This window comes from Danio rerio, chromosome 3 (assembly GCF_052040795.2).
Source record: "Danio rerio strain M-AB ecotype USA chromosome 3, GRCz13ab, whole genome shotgun sequence".
NCBI classification, from domain to species: Eukaryota; Metazoa; Chordata; class Actinopteri; order Cypriniformes; family Danionidae; genus Danio; species Danio rerio.
In genome coordinates, this window is record NC_141023.1 from 33103241 (window position 1) to 33123454 (window position 20214).

General features: G+C 38.8%; 1 protein-coding gene across 2 annotated transcripts in view; it reads right to left on the reverse strand.

The window, feature by feature from the left end:
- Window positions 1–407: 407 nt before the first annotated feature.
- Window positions 408–20214, reverse strand: part of elfn2b (extracellular leucine-rich repeat and fibronectin type III domain containing 2b) — a 168094-nt gene continuing 148287 nt past the window's right edge. For both annotated transcript variants that reach the window (XM_087244769.1, XM_087244770.1), the window contains one exon: window positions 408–6090. In XM_087244769.1, coding sequence (XP_087100895.1) covers window positions 3166–5835 — 2670 coding nt within the window. In that variant the 5' untranslated portion in view covers window positions 5836–6090 and the 3' untranslated portion in view covers window positions 408–3165. The remainder of the gene's footprint in view (window positions 6091–20214) is intronic.

Genomic DNA, 20214 nt, shown 5'->3' on the forward strand with positions numbered 1-20214 from the left:
ATGATTTGTCAAGCAAAGATATAAAGGCCAAGTTCATTAAATTAAAGAATTTACTCTAAACAAAACATGGATTTGAATAAAGATCAGATATAAAATGTGATAAAGGAGATCTTAAACTGAAGGAATTGATTTGCTTGTTTGTCCTGAACAATTGGGAAACGTTGAAAGAATAATGAAGGAAAACGACCTTGAGCAAGAGAGCGTCATGAAGAATAATAAAAAAACAGCAAGTTCATATTTTCAATTAATATGTAAAACAAGAATCTTAGAGATGCCATGCCAAATCACTTCCGTCTTTTGTTCTTCAACCATGAATTCATTGCGAAAATGGCTGATAAGCATTTGTACAGGAGTGCAAGTCTTTTTTTTTTCTTTGTCAATGATGGGAGGCACAATAAAAACCATATAAAGCTGGGCATCCGATTTTACTGTTATAAAAATGAACAGTCATTTTTGATTGAGCATTCATGGTTAGTTCCTTATGGCCAGTCCAAGTGGTTTTAAAATGAAGTTCATAAAGGAAAATGTCACAGTAAGCCTCCGGTAGCAGTCCTTTGTGGGTTCATTTCAGATGCCCAAGAATGTTAGGGTCCATTCTTTCTAAAAGATCTGCATGTAGTGTTGTCAATGTACACACAGTTCCCTAATTATCCACATCTGTTATAGCTGCTGCTGTTCCTCCTTGTGTGATGCAAGCATCCTTTAAAACACCTTTCGTCATACTGTACCTTAGCTTAGCCCCCAAAATGAGAGTACCAAAAAAGCATTGTGCCTGAGTGTATGTCCAATGTTGGCAGATATCTATCCCATATTTACAATGAAAAATCTTAATCAAGAAATAAGATAAGAATGGTATATAAACACATATTTACAATGAAAACTCTTATTATGTAAGGGATATGGTGTGATTTACACAATATGAACCAAACAGCACTGAAATCAAGAACTAACAAATAACGGACCCTTTTACTGAAGGCACGAAAACACCTGATGCAGAATAAACAGGTTTGCCGGTTAATGCGAACACCACGAGCGCTTTTTGATAAAATATAATTCATGATTTTCCAACCAGATATACACAGACATGTTTCGCTGATAGTACCGTCAAAGTACGTGCCTGGCAAAGTGCAGCTAATAGGATCTCCAATCAGGGTTAAAGGAATAGTTTACCTTCAGAAAGTTCTCACATTCTCACTCAAAAGTTGTTACGACGTGTTTTTCTTTCATTCTGAATTGTGAAGTCTGAAACATTTCCCATTTTCCATGAAATTATAATGAATGGGGACTGCAGCTTTTAAGCTCCAAAACAGGATGCAAAAGCATAAAAGTATAATGAAGGGGGTTTATATGATTCATATGCTATATCTCAAGTCTTTTGAGGACGTACAATAGCTTTGGAAAACAGGCTATTTGTGTCATTTTTAAGTTAGAAAGCTTCAGTTCTCATTCATCTCATATGTACGGAAAAGGAAAATGGAAAACACATTTCACAATGTCATTTTGGTGTTCTACAGAAGAAAGTGACCCATGTCATTTTAAAAAGACATAAAGGTGAGAAACTGGGTGAACTATTCTTTTAAGATCTGTATTTATTTGGGCCTCATTTATAATTAACACCATTTGCTGTGACTGTTGGGTGTCTCTTCTGTCATTTGAGTATGCGATTGCATTGTAAACACATGTATATTTCCCCACAGTGCCACTAATCAAATTTTTTGGTTTATTGGTCCATGAAATTGTAGGCTGAACATGGTGACTGAGAGAGCAGAAGAGAGAGTGATCTCTTTTAATCAAATTGGAGGTCTTGTCTGCTTACCCTTGCATGCTAAAGGATATAGCCCTGGTTCATTTATAATTAGTTAGTTTAATCTAACTGGACATTAATAACATAACGGCTGACAAAGGTGTTGGGGTTAATAATATTTGTCATTTTTACAATAAATCATGTATTCTGAGATCAAAAGGCTTCTGAGATCTGTATTTGAGATTAAGTGCTTTAGTTTTACTATTAACATTGAAGGTCGATAAATTATTTTTAATTGAATTGAATTGAATCTTGCTCTTGGCTTGTCTGTATTTCGGTGTCAGCATCATGGATAATAATTCCCTTGAATAAATAAACAAATAGACTGGAGAAAGGTGTCATATAAAGTGTTGTTTTAAAAGTGCCACAACGGGGTCTAGGTCAGTTTGGCCGTTGAGTGTCTCAGCTGTCAGCAACAGGCTTTCAATAGCCAATTAATGGACTAAACAAAGTGACCTCAGGGCAGAGGAACAGAATACATAAACCTCTGCTGTCGACAGCCACTTCATGCTCGTGCTGGGATACAGGTGACAGGGTAACCTCTGATATGGAAATGCTATTAATAATGCATCAAAGATGCACAAAGCTATGTCTTTTTAATCTTAAATCACAGATCTTTGCATTTTCTCCACAGCCTGGTAAATCTACAGTATTTCTGTAGCACCCCTTGCACTATTTATGTCATCCTGCTCAGCACAGCAAGCAGCTGCCAAACACGACTGACTATTCCAGAGCTCCCCTGGGAGATTCTTCGGTTTCATTTTTTTATTTTTTCCCTTCTCTATTCCTTTATATTTCTCACGAGGAGTGCTATTGAAATGTAAATTTGGATGCCCTGTGCACAGTCTCTGCTGTACGGAAGGGGGAAACTGCTTTTGACAGGTTTGTAGAAAATCAGCACATCATTTTATCCATTTTATCTTTCACATTCCTGCCTAACAAATGGATGTAATGGCCTATGATTTGAGTGGGAGTTATAAACAAAGATTTTCTTTCAGGCTGAATGAGGGCTCAGGTTACAAAGGTCTCGCCGTTGATATGAATGATGAATACACAGATGAATGCAGAGTAAAATACAATTATTTCAAATATTGACAAATGATAAGCGCATCTTTTCCCAGAGAGTATGACAATTGTCATGGCTCCAAATAAAATCGCTGTATGTTATCCTATGTATACAGTGTATCCTCAGGCTCTTTTGCTCTCTTTCTGGCTCGCTGTACAAAACCAGATTAAAAGACTTGTCCTCAAACCCTGACACACTTGGCTCTGTTTTGACCACTGCAGCCATAACCTGTTGCTCTCCCGGTTCATCAGGCAGTGAAGGAGACCTGCGCTGTGTATCCACGCAGCGTCATAGATTACAGCTTTTGCTGTGCTGACACACCTTTCCAGTAATCAAGGATGTCATGCAAGTCCTCCCCCTTGGCAAACTGGACCTTTTTTCGCAAGGCGTTTCCCGCCGTTACATAACAGGACTCTTCACGTGGACCTTTTCTGTGGGGTCGGAAGCGCTCCCAGATGCGCAAGGTGCTCTCAGTGGAGTATTCTGGACTTGAGGAGTAGCCCGAGTAATTGTGGTGACGTGGAGAGAGCTGAGAGTAGGAAGCAGCGTCTCTCTTGGTGCGTGACAGCGGCTTAAGAAAGGACACCCTTTGGGCTGGGGAATCATGAGAGCCCTCGTAGTAAAGGGCAGGGACTGAGTGACGATGCTCGGCACAGTGGTAGTCTGGGTGCACCTCCAGGTGCTGCTGAAGGGCCATCCCATCTACAGTCCCACCATCTATGCTACAGCCACCACCTCCACCACTACCTACTAATGGGAGCCTCTCTAGGGGTTCTCCACATCCCAATGGACTGCCCTTGTCTGTATAGTGGCATGGATCAGGGCTGTGGGGTTCCGGAACATCTAAGCTGTACACACGAGCTTTCCCACTAGAAGGGCGGCAGTGCCTCTTGGCAGAGGAAACAATGACAGCTGCATCAGCACTCATCTGTCTTTGAATAGGTCTCACTGCGGAAGCTGGGGGAGGTGGCCGGTACGGCGGTGACACAAACCCGCCCCCTGTGATTCCAGGTCTCTCAGACAGAGGAGCTGGGAAGGGAAGAGGGGGTGGAGGAGGGATCTTTGGGGAGGGCAGGACTTGGCAGGTATCACTCATGCTACTAGAGATGGGAATCAGTCCTTTCGTCAGGGAGGAGTTAGAGGTAGGTGGGGGTGATGTTGGACCACTTGCTGTGGTGGAAACACTAGATGCTGTAACAGAGTCTAGCTTGAGGGCATCAATGCAGTTGTTAATAATCTGGTTGACCTTGTCCACTTCCATTGCAATAGTTGAAATCTCAGATGCTGATCCTCGACCATCATCATCTGAGTCATCACCCAGGTCACTTCCATCATCCCCCCTGAGGTCTTCCTCCCGAAGACCATGCACCACAGCCCCATCTCTTCCCCTTTCATCTCCTCCTACAGAGGTCCTAATGTCCATATAGTTGCCTTTAGACCCCATGGCTTCTGAGAAGGCAGTTGCCATCTTCTCTACCTGAGGGATGGAGGATAGACGTGAGGAGCTTGTGTTGGCAGAACCATGGCCAAGCATGGCAGAGCTGGACGAGGAGGACATGGGCAGTTTGCCATGGTGGTGCTGATGGTGGCTTTGCTCATGAAGTTTCTGGACAGCTGCGGGGTCATTTGCAACTGCTGCTGCAACCTCTGGTCCATAACGCATTTCCAGAATAGTCTTTTTCACGCAGATGGATTTTTCTTTCTCTTCTTGACGGCGACGCCTTCGCAAGCAATAGTAGACAAACCCAAGAACAATGAGCATTCCAAATAAGCAGCCAACAATGGTCATTATGTAGTGGGTAGTCGTAGATGGTGGAGGCATCAAGTCATCTGGGTTTGGAGCTCGTGTAGAAAAATATAAACAAGTGTGATTGTAGCGTTGGGAGTTTCGTATAGACGCCACACAGAAGGTGTAGTTGGTGTTTGGTTTGAGCTTGTTAAGGGTGATCATTTCCTTTTTATTCTTTAAGTTCATCACATCTGACACAAAGCTCTGATTGTACTGTACCAAGATGTACATTTTGCTGTATGGATTTGGAATCTGGATTAGAAGAGATGCAGCGGAAAGGGACACATGTTGCAGTTTGATGCTGGGACTAAACGGTTTATCTGACGACGAGGAAGTTGTGGGCTGATGGTATGGTCCAATGGGCTCAAACATGCCAGGCTCCATGCCCGAAGAATCGGGATCAGGTGGTAGAGATGTCATTCCAGGAATTAGCACACCATCCCGGCACACTGAGGACAGGATGTGACGAGCACTCCGTCCATGCCCACCCACAGGACTCAGCAATGGATAGCCAAACATCTCCCGTGGGGTCTCGCATTGTAGTCGATCATAGGTGTGTGTAACATTGTTGAAGACTTCTAACCATGTTAGAAAGCTGTAGAGCTCACAGCCGCAGTGAAACGGGTTTCCTGCAAGTTCACATCCCATGAGCCTGCCCAATACAGTGAAAGTGGATGGGTCCAGTCTGGCAAGCTTGTTTGATGTCAGGTCCAGGTTACTGAGACTAGGGCACTCCCAGAACGCATTAGTGGCAATAACTTCTATAAGGTTGTGCTGGAGGAAAAGACACTGCATTCGTCCCAGACCTCGCAACATGCCTTCAGTCAGGTTGGTTAACTTGTTATATCCAAGGTGCAGAATCAGTAGATTTGCCTGGCTTGCAAAAGCACCATCTTCAATGTATGAGATCTCATTCTTAGTGAGGTTGAGGTCTGTCAGATTTGAGAAGCGACTCAAGGAGGTGAAAAAAATAGCTTTGATCTTGTTCTCATTAAGCCGCAAGTCATGCACTGTGTTGTTGATGTGCTGTGGGATTGTCTCATACGGTGGCTGGTTCTGGCTGCAGATGGCCAGCCACACATAACCTTTATCCCCCTCGATAAGCCAGCAGTCACCTCTGACCAGTGCTGGTGGGCATAAGAGCAGGACAACGGGAAGGAAGAGAACACTCTTCATGATGGGACTGGGGACGGAGGGGGTGTTTTAAAATAAAATGAAACAAGGCTGTATTCTTATGCAAGTCTGTTATTGAGAGTAAAGAATGTTCTTTCACATATGCAAATAAGGATTTTCTCTTGGGCTGTCAAAGCTGCTGGCTTGTCATGGTGTCTGACAGAGTCCCCATTTTTGCTCATATCCGGTATATCAGAGTTAGTGTCTGATGCATTTTTTTCGTTGAAATACAAGGTGCTGGAGTCCTCTTTGTTGAATCTGTCAAATAAAAAAAAAGACAATACGTATAAGCAAAATTTAGCAGCAAATTATCAAAGTTTCTCAAAACAGCAAATTAAAAACAATTTAAGGGTTCATTTGTAAAAAATGAAACAATCAACAACAAAAAAACAGCAACAAAAAACTCAGCTATTATTCATTTTCATAATCAGATTCTTTGCTAATGAAATATTCAATGCGTAATTAAAAACAGTTTATGTAAATTAAAGATATTGGTATTTGCGAATATCACTAAAATGTACAAAAATATTTTAATATATCAAATTTATCACAAATTTAATAAACCAATAAAGATAACAGTTTATTTTGATGGTCTATTTGAGTATTAGGAGACTGTCTGCTTAATATCTGTTGATTTGCTCCTTCAACGGGCATTTAACTGGCAATAAGATACTTTGTAAGTACTGTACATGCAAAATTACACTAATTCTAACACCAACTTAACAGTCTCCTTATGATCCAATGAGAACTAGCTGACATGTAGATGCAATGTAACTGTAGACGCAATGCAATGTAAATTCAACAAATGGACCATCAAAATATAGTGATACACAAATAAATAAAACTAACGATAACTGTAGTTCATTTTCAAAAATAATATGTGTCATTCATTATAAGAAAACAATATATAGCCAACAAAAACAAAGTTATATGACAAATGATAATGAGCATCTCAAATCTTATGCATGCCTTTTTTAATTGGTCCAAATTTTTAGTATAGGCACTGTTGACAAGATGCAAGAGCTTATACAAACTGGCACAAATACCTGAATATATGCTGCTGTAAACTATTGTGTAATTTCAGATAAAACTCCTATATAAAACCAGGGAATCCCACTTCCATTTGGACCATTTCCCAACAAATCATTCATTAGCTGTAAGAGCAAACAGTGTCCTACCCTTGGATTTCATTCTACTAATCATTAGAATGATAGTAAATGAGCCATGCGCAGGCTTTCCAGAATGGGGATCATTTATCTCACCCTGCCACATAATCTGTCAGACCTCCATATAGACAGCAAGAGGGGATCACGATATGACAAACATCATTAATCATTTGGCTATACAAGGTTTCCCATTTCAGAACTGCATTCCAGGCCCAATGTATGTCAGAGAAGAAAATACGTATAGAAATGGGAGATTAAAATGCTTTTGAATTGTGCCAGACGCCAAAGAAAAATGGAACACATTTGAGGACTACCCAGACTCAGATCTGCTGTTCAATCCAGCTGAGTCTTAGCTTTTGTTCATACTATATACTCTTGCCAACTTTAACTGAACACTCAAATGACAGTTGCAAGAATATGTGATTTAATCCTATGCTTATAAATAATCTGGGTAAAAAGTAGGCCTACAGTCTCCTTCAAACAACAGCTTAGAGCGCCCTCAAACATAAAATCTAGGTTGTAAAAAGTTTGCAGCAAGTCCTAGTAACCAAACGATCTCAGTTATGAAGGCCAAGGTTGCTAAACCATTCTCTGACACACATAAAATTCTCCTCTTCCCTCCCACTTCTTGCTCTCACTATATCTTCTTCTAACTCTTTGTCTTTTGCACCCACAGCGTCCTACTATTCTCTCTTATACATTTTCTCACCATCAGTTATTCACACAAAAGCACATTTTGTTAATTTGGAATTTTAAAAATGCGTGCCAATCTAGAATGAAACGAGCCCTGAGAATAATTATAGATCATCCGCCATTGTTTTGAAATCATTAGCAATTCCCACACAGCAAACATTAATGAAACAAAAACAATGACGAATTTAATGAAACATGCCATCAGGCTCCAAGGCAACATTTGCAGTCAGATCAAGCCTACATCTTGATGCCCCTCCACCTTTTCTCACTTGTTCCTCCCTTTCTCACTTCCTCTTTCCTCCTCAGCCCACCAGAGATGTGATCTGGTTTGGTGCTCCACATAGTGAGGCCCAAAGGATGCTTTAATTAGGGCTGGGGCTAAAGCAAGGAGCTGCATCCCAATGAGAGAGAAAGCCGTCTGTATGTGTGAAAGCGAGACAGGCTAAAATAAATGAGGAATTTGAACATAGCCTCAGTGGGATAGAAATCGCTTGTTTATTTTGCGACTCAATACCTTTACACCACAAGATATTGATTGATTACACACAAAGTGTTTGCTCTACCGCTTTCAATAATTTCGTATACAGTCGTCAGTGCAATAGACAGATTGCCACCTGGTCTAAACTTACTTTTCAAAAGTATTCTGGTTAGGAGTCTTGGTTCCTCTCCAAGATCATTACCTAATTAGTCATGATGATCTTCCTGTAAATCTAAATGACATCTGCGTACACAGCGAGGGTCTAAAATTAAGCACAGGTAAGGAAATGTTATATTGACAGTGTTTTAGTGCAGTAACTTTCTTAATCTGTCCATCTGCCAGAACATTCTTTGAGTAAATCCTACCAGAGCCTGAGTGGGAGGTTTGCTACATGCAAGTGTAAGATTGGTGTGTGTGTGTGTGTGGGACCATATGTGCCATGGTTTCATGTGATACTGCGAGATAGGAGCCTTTGATGATATATGTTGTGCGTAGGCACAAAACAAGCACACCTTGCTATGATTTCGCTTTGTTTGATGGCAGTGGCTAAATCTGAAATCCCCAGAGTCGCAACTAAAGCACGCAGTGCAAACTTTTAACTTATCCCAAGCACATATGTCTTCCTCTTGCTTTTAAATTGTATATGGAAAATATAGGGTGATAAATGAGAGTAGGAGAGAAACAAAGTAAACAAGCATATTTAAAGATCCGGCAACAGTCTGTCGCATTTGTGGGAGAGCATCAACAGTTGAAGTCAGAATTATTAGCCCCCCTTTGAATTAGTTTTTCTGTTTTTTAAATATTTCCAGAATTATGTTTAATAGAGCAAAGACATTTTTACAGTATGTCTGATAATATTTTTTTCTTCTGGAGAAAGTCTTTTTTGTTTTATTTTGGCGAGAATAAAAGCTTTTTTAAATTTTTTATAACCATTTTAAGGTCAAAATTATTAGCCCTTTCAAGCTATATTTTTTATTTAAAATATTATTTACTGTAATCATGGCAAATATAAAATAAATCAGCTATTAGAAATGAGTTATTAAAACTATTATGTTTTAAAAATTGTTGAAAAAAATCTTCTCTCCGTTAAACAGAAATTGGGAAAAAAAACAGGGGGGCTAATAATTCTGACTTCAACTGTATATGCGACTCTAAGACCTCAAAAAACATAGCTATCATTGATGAAATAACAAACATCATGTGTCAATTTTCAGAAATTAAGATTTATACATTAAGTGAAAGCTGAATAAATAGGCTTTTTACTGATGTATGGTTTCTATGGAAAAGGACAATACTTGGTTAAGATGCAACAGATACAATTGGCTTTAAATCTGTCAAAATAAAGTGCTTAGGAATATTAATAAACAAAATTTGAGATATTTACAGTAGGAAATTCTTTAAATATATTAATGGAACTTGTTCATTGCTTAATGCTTTTTGGCATAAAAGAAACATCTATAATTTTGACTGATATAATACAGTTGAAGTCAGAATTATTAGCCCCACTTTGAATGTTTTTCTCTTTTAAATATTTCCCAAATAATGTGTAACAGAGCAAGGAAATTTTCATAGTGTTTCCGATAGAGTGTTTCCTTTTGGATGAAGTCATATTTGTTTTATTTTGGCTAGAATAAAAGTAGTTTAACATTTTTTAAAAGGCATTTTAAGGTCAAAATTATTAGCCCCTTTAAGCTATTTTTTTTTTCGATAATCTACATAACAAACCATCATTATTCAACAACTTGCCTAATTACTGTAACCTGCCTAGTTAACCTAATTAACCTAGTTAAGCCTTTAAATGTCACTTTAAGCTGTATAGAAGTGTCTTGAAAAAAATATCTAAACAAATATCATTGACTGTCATCATGGCAAAGATAAAATAAAAAATTTGTTATTAGAAATGAGTTATTAAAACTATTATGTTTAGAAATGTGTAAAAAAAAATCTCTCCATTACACAGAAATTGGGAAAAAATAAATAATTCAGACCCCAACTGTATATTTTTTGGCAATTTAAGACTGGTTTTGTGGTCCAGGGTCACACATGTCTTTTGAAGGCTTACACCACAGCTCTGCTTGAGTCACGTCCTCATTGCTGCTGACTTGAACAGCACTGAGACCAGCTGTTATAAGGACAGCACATCACCATGCTCTCATTTTCTCCACTGACAGGTAACTGGGACAGTGCTGACACTGATGCAAGCGAGCAGGATGGCCATGCTATCCCTTCTCGCTATTTTGGAGGAAATGTCAGGTAGTGTGAGGTGATGGGAGCCAGTTTAAGGCAATGTGAGGTGGTGAGAAGTGATGTGAGTCGATCTGGAGCAGCTCGAGGCAGAGTGACATGGTGTGAGGCCGTCTGAAGAAATGTAAGGCCACACTGGCCAGTTTGAAGATATGTGAGGTGCTTATGTGATGTAGTCTGGAGCACTTATTTTCCCTAAAGAAGTTATCTAATATGTTTATCCAAACCCAAAAGATAGTTGGACCAACTGTACTTGTAAAAGAAAAAGTCAATACAAAGTTTACTTGATTTACTAAGAATTTGTTTGAGTAAACTGTTAATGTTTATCACCCTGAACCAGAAAGCCAGACATAATTGTCATAAAAAGAGACACACTTTATGCTGACAAAATAATCCTTCCATTGTTGTATGGTTAGTTAGGATAAAATCTGAGGGTGGGCAGTGCAGTGGCCCAGTGGGTAGCTCTGTTGATCACAGCAAGAAAGTCAATGGTCCAAGCCTCAGCTGGGTGGGTCTGTTGGCATTTCTGTGTGGAGTTTGCATGTTCTCCCCATATTGGCATGGGTTTCCTCTGGGTGCTCCAGTTTACACCACAGTTCAAAAACATGCGCTATAGGTGAATTGGTTAAGCTAAATTGTCTATAGTGTATGTGTGTGAATGAGAGTGTATGGGTGTTTCCCAGTGATGGGTTGCAGCTGGAGGGGTAACCGCTGTGTAAAATATATGCTGGATAAGTTGGTGGTTCTTTCCGCTGTGGTGACCCCAGATTAATAAAGAAACAAAGTCAAAAAAAAATTAATGCATGAACAATCTGAGGGTAAAAAAAATCCCTTTAGTTCTTACCCAAGTTTTTTTTTTTTTTTTTTTTTTTTTGTTAAATGTATTTACAGTTAAAGGTTTATGCCATATTGTCATAACATAACTTTTATTAATATTCTAATTATTATTTTTTGCATAAAACATAAATATATAATTTTTACCCATGTAACATACTTTTGCCAACATATACTAAGTATATAAATTTCTATATATATAAGTTTCTTTAAGAAGAAAACAAGTTCATAGATGTTCAATATGACCCCCTTCACACACTCGAGTGACATCAACCTGATAGTCGAACTCGTTTCACACTTTCTGTAGCATCTCGGGCTTAACTGTTTGGATAGCTGCAGTTATTTCTTCTTTTAGTTCCTCGATGTAAAACTTTCTTAAATCGACAACAGCCTTCTATGTTTGCATGTACTTTGTAAGTAAGTACTAGTAAACAAGTAATGTGGTTTTATATAGCACATTTATTTGTATGCATTCAGTCTTGAGCGGCAGGGTGATATGGCTGTTGCTATGTGTTATACATATGTGTGATTTTATATATGTTTTTATTTACAGCACATTGGTACCCATTGTGTGTGAAAGTGCCCTAGAAATAAATTGAGTTGAGAGTTGAGTTAATATTAATATCAATGCATATATAAATTTAAATGTCAAATTTTATACAGAAATTTTTATATTTAATTATACAGTCAAATTATATTAACTTAAGACGTAAAACTTCAGGTTAAATCAAATGAAAGCAAATATTCATCAAAGGAAGTTGAAAAACATTGTTAATGTATTTTATAAAATTAAAAATAAAAAAAAATGTTGGCCTGATTTATTGATGATATTTCTTTACAGTGTACAGATGGGTAATAATTACTTACACAGACAGACGGAGAATGAAATTCAGCTCCACTAAATCCTGCTAAGTTATTACCTTGCATGTAAACACTATGCAACAAAAGGAGAACACAATACTGTTTGAAGCTATGCGAAGTCATCTTAAGTAAAGCAAGAGGTAGTGAAGTAGCATGAGGCAATATTAAGCAACGTGAGGCAAAGTAACATGACGTGGGACCGTCTGAATCAATCACTGAGTCTTGTAAGGTGATCTGAGACTGTGTGAGGTGGCTTGATTCTGCAGGTTTGTTTGCCTGTGGTGAGGCAGAGCTCAGCCAATACAGCTTAACATCTGCAGCAGGAGTCGTGCCAGGCCTCTAACAAACCCACCGGGAGCATATGTTTGTGCAGTACACACCTGCTGCTGCTCTCAACCATACTGTACTTATAGACTGCCTTTACACACACTTTACACACTGTTATTAATGATGAGGATGATTACTAGTTATTTTGCTATTGCCACCTGTATGATAGAGTTATTTAACTAGTCATGAGGAATATAAAAGCTGTATGTGTGGCAATTACTTAATGGGTTGACTAAAGAGATGTCCCGATCAGGTTTTTTGCGCTCTTGCAGTACCGAGTCCAAGTGATGTCTATGCGTTCCATACTTCAGGTTGTAATTGACTGTATCTTTTTTTATGATATTCTGGAACATAATTAAATTAAACTGTAAGCACTTCTCTCCTTGTTTCACGTCCCTTGGAAGGCAAAATAGTGAAACAGAACAAGATCCACGGAAATAGCAGCGTTTGTACTGCATTTTCCTTACTCTACTAAAGCATCTGTGGCCAGGCCCCTTTGGTGTGTGAGGTGTGTGCGCAGTGAATGCACGTAACCTGGAACGTTTGTGATCTCATTAGCCCGGATGTATTTTTTTGTAGTCCCCAAATATGTTCGCTGTGGGCTTTGCTAAGCTAGCTCTGTAAAAGCCAGTGGCTCCCTTTGCATTGAAGTTTAAGCATTTTACATTCAGAGATGTTGTTTATGTTCACACAGCTACATTACACATCAACTAAAGTTTAAAATATGATATCCTAGTGGACCACCCCTTTAACACGCTGTCAATTAATTTGAAGGGCGGGGAAACCGTACTCCTATTTCACGTTGCGTTGGTCCTCAAAGTGGTAGGGATTTGGATACTATTTTAACTTCAGGAAATGTTAAAATGAGACTTATTGTCTTTATATCACCACATCATGGCAGTGGACACACTATAACTACACACAGTCCAGTCCAATCAACTTACAAAAGACTATTTTCATCATAGGTGCCCTTTCGGGTGCATGCTTAAATGGCTATATACTCGCAAAAATGTGTTCAGGTGGAGTGCAAAGTGATTATGCGCATAAACTCCTCAGTAAACAAAAGTCTTTATTAAGCTATCTTTTTGTCTGACATTTGGGTGGGTGTAGATGGGGGTTAATTTAAATCCCCACCAATATCACAGGCAAATCTACGCCCCATGGATGTGCTGTTCTAAAAGTCACTGAAACCAAAGTCTCTTTCAAGAAAAGTCTGTTCACTTGGCGGTCATATATGCAATGCCTCCGGGAAGCTCATTCAAGACCAATGCTGCGTCCCAATTCACATACTATCAGTCCTAAATAGTGTTCAAAATTAGAATAGTATGTCCCAAGTCATAGTATGCTGAAATGAGTATTCCAAAGTTACCCAGATGGTCTACTATTTCTGATAGAAATTAAAAGTGCAGATCTGTGCTCACTCTGACAGCTAACAGGACAGGATTTAAATACAGTGGAGATAATGATTAATTAAATCACATACAGGAGAAACTAATGAAGCATGAATGATGGCGGGAAACAGAAAAAGTAGAGAACTAGGTCAAACACAGACAGTGTTGGAGTAACGCATTACAAGTAACGCAAGTTACTTAATAATATCACGTACAGTATCTAAGTAATGAGTAATATAACACATTACTTTTAAAAAAGTAAGTAGCAATATTTTAACTACTTTTTTAAAAATGTAAATCGAGTTACTTTTACTTTAAGTTTAATTAATAAGCTTTGGAAATATAAATTGCTGAATTAAAATGAGCAGTCACTTTGAATCACACACTCAATGAGAGAATTTGCTCCCCATGGTAACAGACAGAAGATGGCAGGCCACAGCCTTACATTTCTGCGATGTACCCACCCGAGACAAGAAAAAGGGGATAGTCTCAATGGACAGTGATTTTACTTCACTAATAAGACAAAACGTACAAAAGCAGCAAAGACATTAATTTAAACTTTCATTAAACTGTATGTACAGCATAAATAGCCTTCAGAAAGTTCTCAAAACATTTAATTATCCTACATTATTATTTATTTTTGTTGTCTGCTTTTTAAAGGTAAATGAAGGTGTAGGGGCGGCACGGTGGCGTAGCAGGTAGTGCTATCACCTCACAGCAAGAAGGTCACTGGATCGAGTCTCGGCTGGGTCAAGTGGCATTTCGGTGTGGAGTATGCATTATCTCCCCGTGTTAGCATGGGTTTGCAACCGGATGCTCCGGTTTCCTCCACAAGTCCAAAGGCATGTGGTACAGGGGAATTGAATAAGCTTAAATATGCTGTAGTGTATGTGTGTGAATGAGAGTGTATGGGTGTTTACCAGTGATGGGTTGCAACTGGAAGGGCATCCGCTGCGTAAAACATATGCTAGATACGTTGGCGGTTCATTTTACTGTGGTGACCCCAGATTAATAAAGGGTCTTAGCTGAAAATAAAATGAATGAATGAATGAATGAACGAATGAATGAATGAATGAACGAACGAACGAACAAACGAATGAATGAATGAATGAATGAATGAATGAACGAACGAACGAACGAACGAACGAATGAATGAATGAATGAATGAATGAATGAATGGATGGATGAATGAATGAATGAATGAATGATTAAATGAAGGTGTAGGTTATACAGTGCGTTGTTAACTGCAGAGTTAGAAGCAAAACAGCAAGTTCTGAAAGAGATCAAGCCTCAGTCAGGTGAGAAAAAGTAATTCAAAAGTAAATCAAAAGTAGCGTATGGCATTACTTATCATAAAAAGCAATTAAGTAAGGCAATTAGTTATTTATTGCAGAGTAACTCAATATTGTTATGATTTACTTTCTGAAGTAACTTTCCCCAACACTGAACACATTTATATAAAAAAACTCTTTAGCTTTAACAACCAGAAACCCCCAAAGTTTGTTTATATGCTGGTGAAAGAAATGGAAAAAATACGTATACCGTATTATTAAAAAATGTTCTCTTATTTTGATTCAACTGTAGTTTTGTAATAACATGAGGTTGAGTAAAGAAAGATTTATTTTTCCCCAAATAATTTCATTTTCAGTTTTCATATTATTCCTCGTCTCGTACTCGTACTTGTACTCGTACTGTATCAGTATTGTTTGATTGGATTATACAGGAAGGTGCAGTGCTGGGATTAACTTTATTTCATAGATGATGCTCAGTGTAACTTTCCCATGAATTTAGATGATTATTCCACATTGCCCATTTCACTGTTTGAGGGGTGTTAACAATTCAGCAGCCAACTTTTTTTTAAGTTAAATAAAGCAAATAGAGAGGCCTTCCATTTACAGTGCTCAGCCAATTTGAGTACAGCCCATTTTGAAAATGAATATTTTTCTCCATTTCTTAGTGAACATAGGCTATGTGTTTTGGTGCATTTAAACAAAACAGATTTATTAAACAGATATATTTATCAAAATCATATTTTAGTCACCAAATATATTAAGAGATTTTGCCTTCAGTATTGACTAATCTAATGTATATGCACAGATATTATACTGTATAGCTTCCTATTAAAATATGACTTTAAAAGATCACAAAATGTATTATTTTACTTGTTTTGATTCTTGTTTGTTTAAAAAAATGTACAGTGCTTTGACTAACATCCTTTGTTTTACAGTGTGCTTGATTAATATAATTGACTAAGATTTTAATTTCATTTCTTATTTTAGGCTGAACTTTCCCTTTAAGCAAAACTGGTTTACTCACACTCTGTGAATGACAAATTCAGAAACCCTGCGGTCAACCAACACCCTGTGACCCCGGATCTCTCAGTTAATGCTCAAACTTTCCCCAGAGACAAAGTGAAGGACAGACTGACAAACAGGCAAAGTCCAAGAGTGAGAAAAGCTGCTCAGCCTCTGAACTGTGACTGAGGATCAGCTTGTGTAAGTGAACTTCATCCTTCCTGTGGGGAATGCGTTCTGTTCAAGACTCAAAGTGCTAACAGGCAACCCTCTGATAAACAAGACACAGGCCTTTGTCAATGCCACCTCCACCATTCTCATGATCCACAAGGCTCTCCGCAGTAACATGTTCTCCCCAGCAGGGAGGTCTGTGCTCTCTTCTCTAATTAGAACTGATTGATCTTTGTACATTGTGATTTGGTATGGTCCACTGCACTGTGCTCTTAAGGCTTTAGTGTGTTTGTGTGTGTGTGTGTGTGTGTGTGTGTGTGTGTGTGTGTGTGTGTGTGTGTGTGTGTGTGTGTGTGTGTGTGTGTGTGTGTGTGTGTGTGTGTGTGTATACTGTACATATGTGATAGCGATAGAAGTGTTTCATTTTGAAATACTGGCCCACACGCAGTGGTTTGTCTGCCCTGAGCAAGTGTTTATCTAATCGTGAAAGGTTTTACTGTTTCGGCTGTGTCTGATTTTTTCATTTGAACTCTGCTCAGAAGGGAGGGAAATAGACTCTCTGTTAAATCTAGCATTTAATGTCCCCGTTGCTCAAATACAGCATGGTCTTAGTCACATATTGTTGAGTAAGAGTGTAGGTTTTATTTAAAACTAAACTCAATGCCATGCATCTGTCTCTCTGCTGCTGCAGATAATACAGGAGCTATAAAAGTAGATTAACTAAAAATGTGTGATGTCTTTAATGGTTTTTACTTATTCTTATATATAAGCATATGGACATTAATTGTTCATTGAAATAAAGCTCACTGATGGCATAACAGAAACATAACAACTTTAAAGGTCTTAAAGATGCCCTATAATGAAAATCTGGCATAGCAGAATAATAAAAGATCAGTATATGGAAATGGGCATACTGTGAGCCTCTGTGAGACACCACACCTCATTTGCATGTATATCTACTTTAGGTCATTCATCCAGACCGGATAATTAAAAGATATATATAAAAAAAAACTCTGAAATCATTAAAGGGCACCTAGGTTACCCCTTTTTTCAGATTTAATATAAGTCTTTTGCGTCTCTAGAATGTGTATATAAAGTTTCAGATCAAAATACCCATCAGATTTTTCATTATACCTTTTACAAGATGCTGTTTTATACTGATTTCCAGCAGGGGGTGGTTTTGTCGTACTGCGCCTTTAAGACGATTCTTTCCCGCCCACTTTCTCGCCCACTACATGCCTCCTCCCTCAGCTGCGTCAGACAACAGACAGACTTAAAGGAAGAAGGTCTCACGTAGCGTTTGTGAGATACTAGAGTAAGAACTAGCCTTTACTAAACAGTATTGTGAAGTTGCATTGATGAGCCACACACAATATCGTTACAAAGTTAACGCGCGCGCGCGCGCACACACACACACAGACACCACAGATTACACACACACACACAGGCAGGCAGACAGAGCGCGCTTAGCTTAGTTAAGGCAAACCTCAAGTACTGTGTGGATATCTGTTATGCTAATGTACAAAATTAACCTGATTTAACTTCCACAAACCGGGATTGAAGCGTCTTCTTTTATAATTGTTCTGACACGCGGCTGTGCTGATGAAGTAAAGCTGAAGTAAAACGCTGTAATTAATTACACACATACTCTGTTTTAAAACACTTTAAACATGTGAAACTTACTCTTAATCACATTTGATGATGATTGCTGATCCTAGCGAACAGAACAGATCTTTTATTCCCGGTTGCTTTGCGTATGTCTGTCTGGTCTTGTTGACATATACACGCGACTACCGGAACATGTAGTTGACATGCGCGCAGCTGTCAATCAATTCGGTGGGCGGGGGGATCGCACACCTACGTAATGGTGCGATCGATTTGAAAACAGCTCCAATTGGCCGACCCTTTTTTTTGTAGTTAAATTGAAAAAAAAAAAGGACTGGGTGTGTTCATATCACCCCAGTATGATGGTCTATACACTATACCAGGGGTTTTCAAAGTGTGAGGCGCGCCTCCCCTGGGGGGCGCCAGAGCATGTCAGGGGAGGCGCGGGAAAAAAATATAATAAAAATATAATTATTAAGTTTAATTATCATATGTATTTTTTATTATATTTAAACGTTTTAATTAAACAAAGAAAAAAATAATACGTCAAATATAAGAAAACCTTTTTTACCCAGAAGGCCATAGCTGTGAATTCGCTTCTGTGAATACAGGTATATGCCTGCTAATACAATGGGTCGGTTTCTGAGACCCACCCCGATTCAAAGCTGTAATGAAGCTCACGGCCCTTTGGCCGCCGGGAGGGAGGCGGAGAACCGAAGCAGTTTTAAAGTGATTTATTAATGACAGTGACGGCAGCTCCGTCTAAACCAAAACAAACGGACGGCAGATCCTCACGGAGACTGCCGTCAAACTGAAAGCAAAAGTAAAATATGTCCGGGTCCGGTCCTCCCTCGGCTTCCTCTGCCCTTGTTCCTCCTTTTATGATCCAGAGCTCCTTCCGTGGGATCTGAGGCAGGTGCGCACCGCAAGTGTATCCACTTACGCGGTGGCCTCAATCCGTTCCCACGGCGCTCGGCCACGCCCCCTAGCCACAAAAGCTTTCAAGTTCAGGGCTTAAACCCAAAAGACGACGATATGATGATCAGTATTTGAGTTTATGATTTATGTGGACAGGACCAGCTGATGAACCACAACCTTTATGTGTGGTTTGTCAAAATATTTTGGCTAATGACAGCATTAGACCCACTAAACTTCCACTATTTTGACTGGGATGGACAGTTCTTGGAACTGTTCTATTCATATTGAACCATCATCCTAGTTTTAAAAACGTTATATTAAAATACTTGTTATTACTCTGAAAATAATTGCACTTTCATGCAAATGATGATAAAAGTGAGTTAACAGTCTGACATCTGTCTGTGTCTTTATGTATATATATATATATATATATATGTGTGTGTGTGTGTGTGTGTGTGTGTGTGTGTGTGTGTGTGTGTGTGTGTGTGTGTGTGTGTGTGTGTGTGTGTGTGCGTGCGTGCGTGTTTGGGAGGAGGGGGGCGCCAATGGATAAGTTGTGTCAAAAGGGAGGCTCACTGTCTTAGACTTTGAAAAACCCTGCACTATACCAACACACAGATCTGTCCAAACAGCTTGAAAAGTAGATTTTTTACCATAGGTGCCCTTTATTATGCATGCCTCAGGCTGTGCTTGATAAGCCATACGTTTTCTAGTGATACAACGCTGATCATTTTCCTCCCTTAGTTATTTTAAGCAAATATTTTACTTACTATGTATGTGGGACTTAAAAATGATTTTGAAAAAGCGAGCCCCAAATTGTTTACCGTGCATTACTGGGCAACGGCAGCACAAGACATGTTTCAATATTGCCTCAGGATGCATTACACATGTATTCATCTCCACTCCAAAGAGACAATGGTATGTTTAGTAATATATTTTGATCATTCTATCATGTTAAATATACAATTTAATGCGTATGTTTCAACAAACACATGTAAACTGCTGAATCAAGCCAAATCACTCAGCTCAACTGTCTTATGTTCATGCAGAGCTTGTTACTAAGCTACAATAGCTTCAAAACACAACTCTATACACCTCCATCACTCTCTTTTGTCAAGTTTAATTATAGTTTAGCCTTCATCCACAACAGATCTGGTGAGCAAAATAGTGTGTGTGTGTGTGTGTGTGTGTGTGTGTGTGTGTGTGTGTGTGTGTGTGTGTGTGTGTGTGTGTGTGTCTGCAAGAGTGGCACGTCAGAAAAGAGCTCATTAATAATCATGACACAAACTATATATGGTCAATTTTGGACAGAGTAAAACAGAAGCTTATTAAACTGGTTTTTAACTTACTAAAACCATGAACCTACTATGTAGATATCAGATTACAATTTAACTTATTAA